General features: G+C 40.8%; 1 protein-coding gene across 2 annotated transcripts in view; it reads right to left on the bottom strand.

Annotated features, from left to right (window-relative positions):
- VRK2 (VRK serine/threonine kinase 2) overlaps positions 1–15,183 on the bottom strand; it is a 45,537-nt gene that overhangs the window by 3,895 nt on the left and 26,459 nt on the right. For both annotated transcript variants that reach the window (XM_054195227.1, XM_054195226.1), the window contains exons 9-11: positions 8,087–8,207; positions 5,460–5,518; positions 3,471–3,652 (exon numbers count right to left, since the gene is read on the bottom strand). In XM_054195227.1, the coding sequence (XP_054051202.1) occupies positions 3,471–3,652; positions 5,460–5,518; positions 8,087–8,207 (362 nt within the window). The remainder of the gene's footprint in view (positions 1–3,470; positions 3,653–5,459; positions 5,519–8,086; positions 8,208–15,183) is intronic.

Below are 15,183 nucleotides of genomic sequence, written 5' to 3'. Positions count from 1 at the left end.
CTAAGCACCAAGTCTGAAAGGATGTCTGCTTTTGGCTTTTGTCACCGGCAAGGCAAACGTAGCCAAAACACAGGCTGTATGCCACACGCCTTTGGTACTTCTGGCACACTAATAACTCTCTAACTGTAATGTTTGCATATGCTCCTCTAGGCAGCAGCTGTATCTGAACAGAGCAGCGAAGAAAGAAATAATGGGCTGCTTTTTTATACTGTAAATTACATACATACAGGAGACAGAAGCTGCACAGCCTGAATACCATTGGAAGTGCCAGTAGGCACTTCATATATCGTTTAATCCAAAACACCTTTTAAGACTATAATCCGTAGTTGTGCTCTGTGAAAATTATTAATGTTTAGAAATGAAAAGGTGTATCTGTTCTGAACAACAGCTCAAGCTGGTTTCAAACCTCCTGCCCCAGGACAAAACGCTGCAGCTAGCCCCGAGCAATGGAGCTGCAGAGGTGGGGCTAACCCTGGTGGCGGCTAACTCTGCTGGCTTCACCTTAAATGACCACACCACTTTCAAAACAGGACTTCCAGCACCTGTAAAAATATTTATTTTATGCCTAAAAATTACCATATTCCATACTAATAAAAATGACAGGTTGGTATTGAAGTAATTATTTTTTCACATGAAATCTACAAAATCCAGCAAGTAGTCAGCTGGCCTTACCCCGCTCCATTTGGCCCTAACACTAGCACTTGCACTGTGGCTGAAAAAGCGGAAAATACTTACCCAGTGCCAAAAACTGTGGCAAACAAATTTGAGAATTAACGCAATTAATATTTTATCATCAGCTATGTTTGGTGTGCAACTGAAACAAAGAACCAGGATGTAGCCTGTTACGCGTCTTACGTCATTTCAAGATTAGATTTGTGTACTAATGAGGGAGCTACATCTTACAATTCACGTTCCGTAGCAATTCCTCCTCACGTTATCTTCAAGGAGCTTGTGCTACAGGATCCCCTTATTGGTACTGACGGGTGTTTACTGGTCTTCAGAAGGGAACTGACCCAAAATCACCTCTTTCCTGTGTACCAAGCTGGTACAGGTGGGATCAGACAGGTCATCTGGAGTCAGGTGCTGCTCACAAGCAAGAAGTGAGAAGACTGGATTGTTTGTAGTGGCTCCCACTATTCTTAGGTTGCCTCTTTAATGGGAGAAGCGTTTGGTGAATAAAAGGAGAGGTGGAAAGGGAATGCAGAGGGCTGAGATGAAAAGAGAGAGACCTAGGCTAACGATGGGCAGTGCCGTGAAGAGATGCAGTGGGAAGTGCCTGCCTGTCATCCAACGCTTTGTCAGGACTGTAGCACCAAAGTGCACCAGGCCTTGAATCTCCTCCACAGCCAAGAACCACAGACTGAAACATCGGATTTTCTGAAAATAGCAATAAATTTAGAGAAAGTTCAGTTACCTGCTCTCTCTACTAGTACTTAAGTACTCCTTAAGTCCTTTGAATAACCCTAGAAATTTCCTTTCTGCAGCTGTTTTGCAGTGAATGTTACAGGGGACTCGCTCATGTAAGTGGCAGAACTGGCTGAAGAAATGACTCAAGTCAAAACCAGGTGACTGTTGGAGCAGTGCTAGCATTCTCACGATTCCAAGCAGCACACCACTCAACGTTAAAAGCTGCTCTGAAAAAGCGATGCCAGTTGCCAAGATTTAGTGATATGCAGGCAAACTCTCTGATCTTGTTCTTGGCCATCAAAACCAGTCCTGCTCCGTCCTACAGCACAAGAGCGGCGATACCTGGCACTCCTCAGCCATGGCGTTTTCAGTGGGGTTGTGCACTTGCAAACAGCAAGTACTGCAGCTGCTTTGACAGCCTGCAAGGTCAGGATCATCTTTTCTGCCAGCTTACTGTCAAGTCTTAGGCCAGGCTATAAGAAGAAAATAGATTTACTATTCAGTAGCTGACTCGAAGAGATCAAAGACTCTTGCGAACCAGGCATCCAACAGGATCAGCTGGAGATCAGTTAACAGCCACCTGATAGTTCAGTTCAGTTCAGTTCAGAAAACAGTACAAACTTTAAAAAAAGCTTCTCAAATTAGTGAGGACAAAGTGGTCACCATCATAGCAAGAGCAATACTGTCACTGAAACAGCCTTTGGTTTGATTAAAAGAAAAAAAAAAGATAAAACCAGAAAAGTCAATAAAATTGCTAAAATAAGTATCTGTAATTACCAAGATCAAAACCCAGTGCCTTTTTATTAAACATGAACTTTTGTTCTGCCTTCCGTAATACGTAAATAGTGCTGACAATTGGTTTGCGAGGCACTTGCTACAATAAAATGTAATTGTATCATGAGAGAAAGGTGACAATCAGGAGATCATGAAAAAATTACATATTCTCACTGGTGGTTAATTAGCCATGCAAAACCCCCTCAAACAGATATTCTCTTCTATTAGGAATGATTACTATGCAGGCCTACAGATGTCAATACCACAGTCATTCAAATACTTCTTTCCCTACTAATTGAAGGTTGTAAAGCTCTGGTGCCAAGGTTTTGCTTCCAAAGAGCTAATTTATGACTAGAAGGATATTTTATGTCTTCAGTTGCAGCAGCTACAAAACTCAGCAAATCAGAACCATCTGTGCACTGATACTTGAATCACCATTCATCTAGCAGCCTATCAGTCACATTAGTTTGCATCCTGCATTCTTGGCTCACGTACACTTGCGATGGTCCAAAGTTCACCAGAAATATTAAAAATGAATGGTACCCTGACCCTGCCTTATTGCACAGGCATCAGAGACGGAAACAGGGCTTTTGCATACGGGGAGTTTCGAGGCAGAGGGATGACGGGACTGACATTTCACAGCAAGTCCAGTAAGACTGCTAATTACCTCAATCTCCACTTATTCAAACACGGCTCTATTAACGGTACAGTTTCAGACTTAAAAGTACAAAAGGAAAACATAACACGATAGCTGTCAGTTTTAAAATTCCGCGTTAGTGCATCACATAGCACGGCACACCTATAACGAAGTTAAATCCCAGAATAATACCTCCTCCACATTAGCGGCTGCAGGAGGATAAAGGCAAATGACAAAGAACAGTTTGAAAATGAGAAAATGAATTAAATGCTTTCACTAATAAGGGCAACTTTGCTTTTAATCTGGAACGAAGGAAAAACCTGGCATTCAGGCTTGTCTTCAAGATGTTAGTGAACACAGTCCTTGACTCCCCCATTATCCTGGAAGTAAATCATTCTCCACAGACCTACCGCTTTGAAGTGAGAGGCTGTAGGTCAAAAGGACTCATGACAGTTCTTCCTCCTTAAGGGTTGACATCCCACTTTTTAGCAAAGCCAGGGGAAACAGGAATTAACAAACATGGTGTATTTAAGGCAAAAGAACTGCTGTGTCAGTCTCATTTTGAGATCTTAAACTATTTCCTCTTCTACAAAAGAAAAGGCAACGATCAAGCAGGAGACGTCAGAAATAATCCCAGAGCCACCTTACTTACTTTTGACAGTTCAGCAGCAGAGCGATTTCGTGTCTGTGCTGCCGCATAAAATTCCAGAGGGCCATCACATTCAGTCCCACTTGACTTGAGTCCATCCAGCAGGATTTTCTTGAGCACTTGATACTTTGGCTTCTCATCATAAGCTAAGTCATAAACACATGCCAAAAACTTGGATATTTCACCTGTAGAGCAGATTTTAATGTAAATGTCACTTGATGCAGACCTGGAACTTCAGAAAGAATTGAATTCCAAAATGGATGCCAATCCCACATTGCCAAACAAGATGACACAATTTCAGCTGAAGACACGCTCAAAAGACAGAACTGACAATATCTTGTCTTTTTGAGATGAGAAAAGGAAAAGGTAGATTTGGATACACAAGCTAAGCCTGAAGTGCCATGTCTTGTTATGCACATGCACTAATTCCTATAGTACTGAAAGCTAAGTATAAAAATTAATCAGAATGCTTTATTGACAAATATTGATAGTTCTGTGTAAAATAGAAGTATTTTATATTTGGTAGTTCATAATACCCCTTTAAATATTAACTACTCTCAACAACACCATTTTAATCTGCATAGATATTATACTTCGGATGCTTTGAAAAAAGCAATTTTTTATTTTTTTTTTACTTCTAATACTTGGACAGATATTGGGTTTGAGATTACATTCCTAAAACAGTCTACCAGCAGCATTACTTTGCTATTATTATTGAGGGGTTCTAGAAACAGGGAAACCACTGAATGGGCAGAAATAACGCTATTAGGAAAAACATATGGGGGGGATCAAACTTTTCTTTCAGTTGAAGACTCAGGAATATCCTAAAACTGGAGTACTACACCAGATACTAGCATCTGGTAAAATCCCAGAAGATCTACTAAATGCGTGTACACATCATGAATATATTTTATGTAATATACGATGCAGTCCAATAATTCAAATACAGAAATGTTAGGAAAATAAGTGAATAAATCAAAGATAGTTACTGACCTCTGAAGAAAGTCTGGTCTTTTCCCTGGGTTACTTTTGTATTTCAGTGAAGGAAGAAACATATGAGAAGACAAACTCTCCATTCATTTACTTTTTCAAACTCTGAATCCTAAGCAATAAGCCTTTTGCAGACAGTTGCTTACTATTTCCATACTAACAGCTACTTCTGTTTCTAAGATAGTTGCTGCTTCTTAAAAACCTTGGAGTACATATGGCTAAGATCCCTTATGTCACTCTACGGCATACATCACAGAGGAGACTGATTAAGACTTTCACACTACCATACACCGGCGTTGAAAATTCAGCCCTCAACGTCTGTATCATCTACTTAGTCCTTGTTTATGGGATAATGCAGGAAAGCAGCAGAAAAAAAGAGTTCCTGCAACAAAAGCATGAAGTATTCTGTACCAGTAAGCATCGAGCATCATTTATTGCAGTGACCAGCATTCCACAGCATCCAGAAATTTACTTTCTCCCCTTGCAGTAAACAAGCTTTCCAGCTGAAAATGCTTAAAATATAATAAGCCTGTACATGAAGGGCCTGATCCAGTTCCACTGAAGTCAGAAATATGTGTTCAGTTAAACTGCACCCTGAATTACTGCGTGTGACACATAACCTAACAGTGAGTATCACACAACTATGGTGTTATCAGCTAAACACAGATACTGCAGGCTGAACTCTTCTCTCGGACAGCTGTGGATCAGCGTGGTTCACACAGTCTTGATTTGAAGGGGTCAATTCAAGGATAACTTCTGCTTGCGCACTAGAGATTGCCCTAAGACCAGAGCCCGGGAATACTGCATGGACTCAGGCCTGGTGAAGCCCTCTACCTTCGGTTGCAAAACTTAGCAATTGCAGTTAAGATTTTAATTGAAGACTTCGTTAAATGTGTGTCACCTTTACTTTTGTACTGCTTCCTCCAAATAGACTGAGACGTTGAAGCATTTTTTTGCAAGTGCCTAAAGAGCTATAATGGTACATAGGACAAGTGCACTTACTACAGCTGCTTCCAGAAGAACCCCATTCCATCACTGAATCTGGGAGCTCATCCATAAGTCTGAAACAACATGAGAGTGCAACAATTTAATGTGGTTTTGGAGCAGGTGATTCTTCATTTGGGATTTAGGAAGACAGCAAGTCTCAATTCCAAAGGGAGTGGACCTCCGGGATAGCTAATGATTCACAGCACTGCTTTTAAAACAAAATCTCCTCTTACCAGCTATATTTTTAACTCTTTGTAGACTGCCGATGTCGGCAAGAACAGGCTTACAGCTAAGACTGCACTTTAACGTTAAATTTTTCTTCGCAAATGTTTTAAGCTTTCTAGAAAGAAAAAAAAAAACACTTTGAGCTGAAATGGCCTGTTCTGATTTCAGCTTTATGATTAGTATTTGTATTTTGGAATTTAAAAAGCACTTCTGGTCTGCCTACTAGTCATTTAGCATCAGGTTCTTTCTGCCTTGTAGCTCACGGGCAGCTGGGCGATGGCTGTCAAAATTCCAAGCAGGCATGGCAGGGACAAAAGGGGAGACGGAGGTCAAACGACCTTAAGCCCCATGCACTTCATAAACAGAAGGGCAGGGCCACAGATGTACTTTCTATCTATCCAGAAACAGAAATAGCGAAGGACGCTGGAGCTCAGAATCAACCATATCCTAAAAACATACGAGGTAAGACCAGCTCTCATCTTCGTGCAGGCATGAACCAGGGTGATCTCCTGGCACCTGTAGGAACCTGCAGCTGCACCAGCCCCCTTGCCCAGAGGAAAGGAAATCTGTTAGTTCGGTCTATTAAAACTGCTAAGGGATCCCTTTTATTTTTTTATTCATTTGTTTAAAGGAGCCATAAAGGTTCACAAATCAGTAACAGGATGTGTTCTCAAATGCATAAAGTTGGGGTATGTAAATTAATAACCTTCAATTCAGTAATCTGTTGTTTAGTATCAGAAATAGGGGTCTCAATTTTGGGGAGACGTTTAAACAAATATTTTCCTGTAATCTAGCTTACATTCTAATTCAAATGGAGCCTCTCCTCTAATTATGGCATGGTATGAACACTTCTAAACTCAAATATACCAGCAGTCCTTAAATATCCCCTCACCAATGCCCAAAGTTTTGGCACAGTTGCCTCGTCACCCCAGCATCCCTGGGAGGAAAGATGAAGAACTTGTGGTGAAGGGATGAGAGGATGAGACAACTAGTGAAGAACAAAGTTTGAGCTCCTGCTCTGGCTCCTGCCTTTCAACCGCACCCCACCTTCCAGGCCCAGCCCCTTCTTCCTCACCATCACACAGGCCCCACAGCAAAGGGCTTGGCATGCTCAGAAGCGATGCGACTGTGCTGCTAATGTACTAATTAACATATAAGCGACTGGATACGCACATACATCTGCATGTCTATTTCTGGCCTTCAAAAACAGTATAGGCACTGAAAATTAAGATAAATAAGAGGAGACAACCTGGGCAAGTTACCTAATACCAAGAATGCAATTCATTAGATTAATAGGATATTTCTGATAAATGGAATCTGTATCATTTTCCATGCGTTTCCTCTAAGCATCTGTTTGCTTGGCATCCTGAAAATGCTAGCAATCTAAGGGTTAACTGCAAGGGAAGAATTAGTGAAGCAGCTTGATTGATTAAATTGATTTAACATTGAATTGTGTAAGTGTTACCTTGCAGGGGGTTGTGTAATGATCAGAACTTCTAAAGGAGAAATATTAAACATAACACACGATGTCAACATTTACAGATGCAATCTGTATTATCCACAGTCTGCAGGCTAACCTTTTTCTCTGTTGAGAGCTGATGCCACACTGAATTTGCAGATTGATTTCTGTGGATCAGCTATCCCTATTGTGTACCTCTGTTGTGACTTGCCCTAGTTAAAAGTTTGCTGCCTTTTCCAATGGTGATGTTACCGTTATGGGGAACCACTCCTCCGTATAGCCTTCTACAGGCTACTATGCTCTACCACGTGCAATTAACTCTCTCAAGTCCCAACTGTGAAAGCAGGGAAAGGAAACACTAATATGCTGTTGCTTTAGTAAGCTCTAAATGAGTCATGTTGGAATACAGGAAAGACTTCAGTCAAAGTTCTTTAGTATTTTGGTATTTGTTTGTAGCAGCAGTAGGCTTATATAACATTAAAAACCTACGTAAAAGCATCTGAAAAATACTATCCTATAGAAACTTAGATAAATTGAATGCATATGTGGAAAAACTTCCAAGAGATGTTTGCACTATAGTCTCTACAAAGCACCCATGAAGTTTAATGGAAACACGAAACAACTTTCTGTATGTGCAGTAATGTCTGCACTAATTTACAAATGTTTTCTTTAAAAAAAGAGCACTAAAAAAATACGCAGCAGAGTAAATGACTGTGTTCTGTGCATTTGAATGTATCATCTCTCTATAGCAGTACATACGTAGACATGTATGTATTTTTAACTGCTTCTAACATCTCTCAATTAAGGAAAATGGTTTTAGCCGCCTTGTAAGGTGCTATTCTAAGGGATGTAAAGCTGCCTGTCTCGGAGCTGTTTTGTTAACTGATGAGGACATTGCAGGGTTCTAGGGTAGTATGTGTGTGCACATGTGTACATGTGTGTGTTGTTTTATTTTTACTTTGTTTTCGCAGACTGGACAGCCACAGGGTCCTTCAGGTTCTGTTCCCAGGGCAGCTTCCCACATAACCATTGCAGCATGCAGTAGCCAAGGATTTCAAGGTCACCTCGTCTGGATGGGGCTAAAATACAGGAGGGGAGGGGTGGGAGAGAGAGAGAAGAAAAAAAAAAAAAGGATGAAGAATAAGAACCTCTTCTTAGGAAATAGAAAAGACTTTGATTGAACTAGTGTTGATGAAATATGAAAAAGCCAAATGGGCAAAGTGTTTTGTTTATTCAGCTGTATTAGACCTAAACCGCCCCGGCATTTGGCCCCAGTCCACAGACAGGCAGTGACTTGTTACTGTTGAAGTAAGGGTCAGTTTCCTCACCTCCTCCACCTTCATCCTTCCTCAGTCTGGCCTGTCACATGGACTTGATCCCCATGGCCTCTGACATGATCCAGACAGCCCATAACTGAGTACCAACACTTTCTCAAAGAGCCAAGCAGTAAAACAAAGAAATAAATGTCTGCTGCTAAATTGCTAACACATGTTCCAGGAAGTCCATGGGGTCCACATTGGTCATGCAGGGACCCTGTGAGTGCAGACTAAACACTGATGGCCTTTCCTGTTCTCCTACAGAGCTATTTGAACTTGGAAGATATGACAAAACTGCCATCTAGTGTACATTTACACACCAAAGTTGTCTGCTTAAGAGTACCACAAACTGCTTGTTTAGAGAGTCGTAGCACAAGCTAAAACACACTTGCTGTTTAGCAAGTCCTGCGTAAAATTACTACTGCCGCTTCCACAAAGGAAGTTATTTCAGGAACCACTTACTCTCACTCTGCACACCCTAAAACAGACACACTAACTACAGGATACAAATACAGTAGATACGATTCAATCAAAAATTAACGCTGTCCCCAAACATCATCTATGCAGAAAAACAGGTACCTGAAGTTAATCTATAGATGAATTTTTCCAAGGGAAAGAGGAAAGAAAAGTGCAATACTAATAGAATTGCTATTGCTTGCCGCTATTCAGAGGAAACCAAACTCGAAAAAACTGAACAAGCAGGATGGCTGCAATACTTCTTTGTACACATTTGACTTGCAGCCTATACTTTTCAAGTCGACACCACATGGAATCTGCAAAAACAGTAACTGTTAATCGTGATTAAAGACAGACAGATGTAGAAGTTAAATTTATGCTTTTCCAAAATGACTTTGCGCTTTCCATGAAGGAAAGAAGATTTCAGATTTGTTTGGTACTTTTAGTCTAGCATAAAGACTAGTAGTTGAGCACAGTGCTGTTAATCCAGCTGTAAACAGATATCATATTTTATGGGCCTTCATTAAATAAATTCCAGAAAGTCACTCGGCAAACTTATCTTTTAATTTAAAAAGTCATCTGCTAAAAGCTACGGTGCCAACACATCATAACTGTTTCTTGTTACCGTACACACGTTATGGTAAAAGCAGAAGATTAGTTCTTATACAGTCTCTATCTTAACCGCTATTAGACTATGGGATTATTAAAGGCCCTTCAATCTAACAGAATGCTACACTATCCCTTGGGTGCCGTTTATTTTCTGCACTAGATTCAGCAACGTCCTAATGCAAGACTTGGCTCTCATATTAGAATAAAAACACAATCTCTACCACTTGCTGTTCTGTAGTGATTTCTTCAGCCATAAATCTCCCGTTAACTGTGGAATCATTCCATTCATACACATGTGTTCACAACTCCTTTTTCCATTATGGTAATTCCAGATTATAACCATATAAACCAGAATTTTTGATTGCAGATCCTCTAATTTTCACACAATGCTTTTCTGGCACCTCTTTGCGTACAATGGGCTACAGAAAGCGGCCTTTTGAGAAAAACTGACAAAATTACAATGGACCACTTTTTTCCACTGAGGGACTAACTGATATGAATCTGTAAATAATGTTAAAACAATTAGATTTCAGAAGGTAACCTAAGACAACGCATTTTCTGACAAAACAGTCCCCAGAGAGTAAAGTTTACTTCACAGTTAACAGTTTGGGCATGACTAATTACCTTCTTGCTCACATGCAGATCTTCCAGCCATTCCCTGACTAACACTAGGGCAAAGCCATCACAAACAAGGAGATGTGTGCAAGTAAGACTTAACTAATACCTTCCGAAAGTCAGCTGGGGGGAAAAAATAACAATAAAAAGGTACATGTAACTGAGGCATACATCACTGAAAATAAGAGGGGAAATGATTTACAGAGAGATGGTAAACTCCTGTATCACTTTATCTACCAGGTCACTGCAAGTGTTACTGCATAAAGACATTTACATGTGTTTTTCATAGAACCACATGAAAATGTCAGCGTTTGATTATTTGACTGTACTAGCTTGTTCTTTCTCTCTGCTTTTTTGTCACCTCGGTATTGGAGATGCTAACTTCCTCAACTTTTTAAATCATTGAGATCCTTATAGAAAATGTATTCAACTAACTAATCTTTAGTGAATTAATATTATCTATGAACAATGCAATAAGTAAATTTTCACCCCAAATAAAGCACCACTACATAAATTTCAACTATATGTTTACTTGCAAAAATAAATCTGCTAATAAAATTGGAGGTTACAAGAATTCTTGACAAACATCAACTGAGAGAAGTCAATCTGGCTTCATTTTAAATGTGATAGCCATGCAAAAATAAAACAATTCTGTTTGATAGCTTGTCACTGTTTCAAGAGTATACATTCAAAATAGTACTTATTTAAATCGAATTCTCTTACTTCTCTGTAGACTAAAAACTTGTTGGTTGTTTTCTTTCTTTTTTAACGTATATTTGATTTCTGCTTCTCTGTTAACCAAGAATTTTATTATTATTTTAGTCTCATATGACATACTATTTAATGGGAACAAGTTGGCAGTATTTTATTTCATGATATTTTTATAGTTTAATTTTTTAATTTGAAGATTTAAGGCCTGATTTTGTCCTCACTGCTGCCAAGATAAGTCAGGAAAAACTCCATTGAAGTTAATGAATTAACAACCACGTCAATGAAATCAGATTCAGGCCATAACAAGTTTTATACACACCACAAACATATATTCAACATGCAGGCACAGGGTTCAACGATAACTCAGAACAACATAACTGAAGTAATTCACGCTGAGATGAAAATATATTATGTACCTCTGTATACTGGATTTGGCACCTATCTGACCCCTAATTTATATTCAGATTACTATTTCAAAATAGATCATCAATGATATCACACTGGCCACAATATGCTTTAAAAACTACACTGCTCCCAAGAACCCTTCTGAGACCCACGTAAAAATGGGAGTTTTCCTCTATGGCCTTTATTAAGCTAACTCTCTCAAGCCTTTTGTAAAGATGTAGAAGGCTAACGAGTGACAGATGAAATGTTCTTCTATTGTTTTTAATTAGCACTGTTACATTATAATTTCACCATTAGTGTTTCTTTCGATTGGAAGCTTTTCATAAAAACGATCATTTTAGTTGCTCATATTGCATCTACATGCAGTGGAACCTCCAATTCTCACTGGCATTACAGCATACAAATTCATGTTAATTCACAAACAAATATAACTCATACCATATCCATTAATCCAAAAGCCCATAAAGGAAAGGAGTGTTAACATGACCATGGAGAAATATAATTATGTTAAAAATGTATCATCTCAATGTTTCAATAAATGAACTAAAAGTGATATAACTTAGTAACTCAAGGTTGAGATGATAAAAAAAGCAGACAAATACAGGCTTGTCAAAAGCCAGTGAATATATTAGGGGCAGGAGAAAGGAAAAGACCAAAAAAAAAAAAGCTAAAAATGAAGTAGTGCTTGCCTGAGGTACTTGGTCAGCCTGAGGAGTTCACTCCAGCAGGATAGTGACTAACTGAATAGAGTGGGTGGCTACAGCAAAAAGGTTTAACGTAGTTAAATTTATTAAAAATTTTAATGCTCGGAGGCCATTCTGTACAGTTACCCAGTCTCAAGCAGGGTGACTGCCAGCAGGGCCCGGGAACAATCTCTCATCTCCTCCTGTACAGCTCCGCACCGTTAGCTTGGCACAGTGCTGAAGTACTCACTGACAATAACCACCACCACTGAACACTCGACAGAAAAATCCAGGGCAAACATGGTGTCACCACAACTGGACTACAACTTTTCCAGAGAACTCACTCTGGGACATGGGAATGAGTGACTTTTCCCGTGCCAACTACGGTCTCCCTCCTAAACTGGGATGCCTCAGCTACACGCCCAACTGGTCATATGGTGATCAGCAGGAATCCTCCCGCAGAGCTGGCAGGAGTTCCTCAGTTCTTCACAGGGAGGATACAGCCGTGACTCCCCAGCACTGCCCTCCCCTTGGGCAGCCACAGAGGTGCCGTGCTGACAATATCGGCCTCACGTCCTCTCAAAGGCAGCACCAAAGCTGGTGACCAGCCCGTACACCAGCACTGTCCTGTCAGTCACAGGATGCAGTCCCAGCGCCGTAGTCGGATAACTCGCTTCAAGACCCACAACACTACTGCTGCTGTCCTGCCATGGCCAAACTCATGAGCACACTGTGAGCCAGCAGGTCCTGCAGGCCAGACGTTCCAAACTGTGATCCTCAGACCTCTTCAAAATAGCAGAGCTGTCCCGAACAATCACAGCAGCCTAATGTGCCAAACAAGCAGTTACAGGTATCCACTGACCAGCAGGACCTAACTGCAGAGCCTCCACGTTTTTGCACTTGCTCTGCTGCATCCATATTAGAGAGTGCAGCCAGCAGCAGGATTCTCCTCTAAACACGGCCAGAGAGTGAATAACCATCAGGACTGGTGGAATGGAGTGTGCTGAAAGGAAGAGGGCTGAGGTCCTGATTTGGTGGGGAGAAGTTTATGTAGCAGGAAGGTTGGAAGATGCAAGGGAACTTCACCACGAGATGTGGGTGGGAGATAAAATGGTGGTGGGCAAGAGGTGCAGGTACCTGGTCGGAAGTGAAAGGTTCCAAGCTTGCAGTAAGGAGAACGTGTGGCTGGAAGAGTGGGAACAGGAAGTTTTACTCTTCTTTCACATCTGTGTGGCAGAAAAAAAATCACAAAGGTAAGGGGCTGACAAGTTGGGGCTGATAAGCAGCTGTGAGATTCACTAACTTTTTGAATTCCTGGTGTAGAGGAGGAGAGCCAAAATTAAAAAAACAATTCCCAGCCACACTCATCAGTTGTACCAGAAAGTTGTGAGGCTCATCAGCTTATTTTTGCTGCTTCTGGACATTCTTGGCAGGGCAGAATAAGCTTACAGAGGTGGTTATAGGAACCTATTCAATCTTCTCCTTGCTACAGCCCGACCCTTCTTTCACTTACGACGACCTCCTGCTCCCTCTTCCGCTGGGCACACATTTCTAACCCAACACTCAGAAATGAAAACATCTTTTTATTTATTTCACACTGCAAAGTTCCACCCATTTTTCGCCAGACTGGTTATATTTTCCTTTTGTTTTAGGATTTACAGTTTTTCCTGCACACAGTCTTTGGGAAACACATACCAAACTGCAGCAAATCAATAATTCATTTGACCGAGAAAAAAATCCAGCAGGCTCCCTCTGAATCCTAACTATACATGGACAGATGCCAAAGAACCCTCTTGATCCAGAGCCATTTAGAGCTCTGTTCTCTGGAAGCTATGCGGGCTCAGAAAGAATATGTTTCCAGGCATAGGTGTTTATATCCTTGCACATCCTTCCTCACAGAATGAACCCTGCATATATTCTAGTCAACCCCTGCATGTAAAAGAAAAGGAAAAATGGACAAGCACTGAGCTATGTTTTTAATATCAAACAGCAAAAGTACTGTCAGACCAGTGGGGAAAATAAGAACACGAACTGCAGAGCTCTCCCTACCATGAGCCCAATGCCTGCACTGCCCTGTACAAACACTGTGTACAAGCATTCGCACGGACCTCCAGGAGCACATGCTGCAATAACCCAATGTTAGCACAAAGAACTGGCTAAAATATTGCATCAAACACAGCTCCAACTGCCTTCCCTAAGACAGCACATGAAAATAAATACATTTTTGCTCTATGAAACCAGCTCACAGAAAACTTACTCACCAGCTACAAAAAAAGTGACAACCAGTGGGTCTGATTGAGGCAAACGTCATCAGACCCTCTACGTATCCATAAGCTTGTGAAAAGTCACCGCTACTGTCTTAAGCAGCTTTTATGATTCCAGATGTAGATACAAGTTCTGCAAGGATTTCAGCTGGCGCTCTACCCAATGCGAGAGACGGCAAAGCTGCGATTAGATACTGTGAAACATTGTTAAAAGGAAGAAGAGTTACCTCGAAATCTATGGCAAACACAAATATATGCTGGAGAGAATTCAGCATAGACAGTTCATACTCTTATGTTCATCAATGATAGCAAATTAAAACTGGTCTTACGCACTCAATGCACAGGACTGGAGTATTTAAAAAAAACTCAATATGTTAAGCGCAGTACATCTCCAGAGAAATTAGGTATTGACTGCATGCCTCAGTGAGTAGAAAATCTACACAAATCCATCGGAGGCATTGATCCAAATATTACTTTTTAACACTAACTATGTAACAATTTTTTAAATGTACACTGGGTGCAGATATAATTCTCTTTAATTATCAATCAACAAACAAAAAGGTAATACTGTTTATACAGTATGGTCTTTAAAAATGAATACAATGAATACACTCAAATACTACGCTAAAACTAACAATGCAGTTGTGCCATATAAAACTTGTATCAAAATAAAAAGGTTTTAAATTTAAAAAGCCCACACGCTGGTTGCAATGAGATCCAGCCAGCAAATATAGCTGATGGTGTGGGTCAGATCCTGTGGCAAAGCCCAACTTGGGCCCTCACTTGGCCCAAAGGGCACTCTAGACGTGGATAGGGGATCTAACTGAGGTTGTGATGAACACTTGCAAGCACCCGACAAGCCTGGAAGCCCCCAGGAGCGCCAGGTGGGGGGGCCAAGCCCACTGGGCAGAACACAAGTGAGCCCTGCAAAGCTAAAGACAAAACCAGCGTGAAGAGCCAAGACACCAGACAGAGGAGCTGCTCCCAGCCTTTCCC

The sequence above is a fragment of the Rissa tridactyla genome, chromosome 3 (genome assembly GCF_028500815.1).
Source record: "Rissa tridactyla isolate bRisTri1 chromosome 3, bRisTri1.patW.cur.20221130, whole genome shotgun sequence".
Lineage (NCBI taxonomy): Eukaryota > Metazoa > Chordata > Aves > Charadriiformes > Laridae > Rissa > Rissa tridactyla.
Note: the sequence above shows the minus strand (reverse complement) of the source record. Positions and strands in the feature narration are given on the sequence as shown.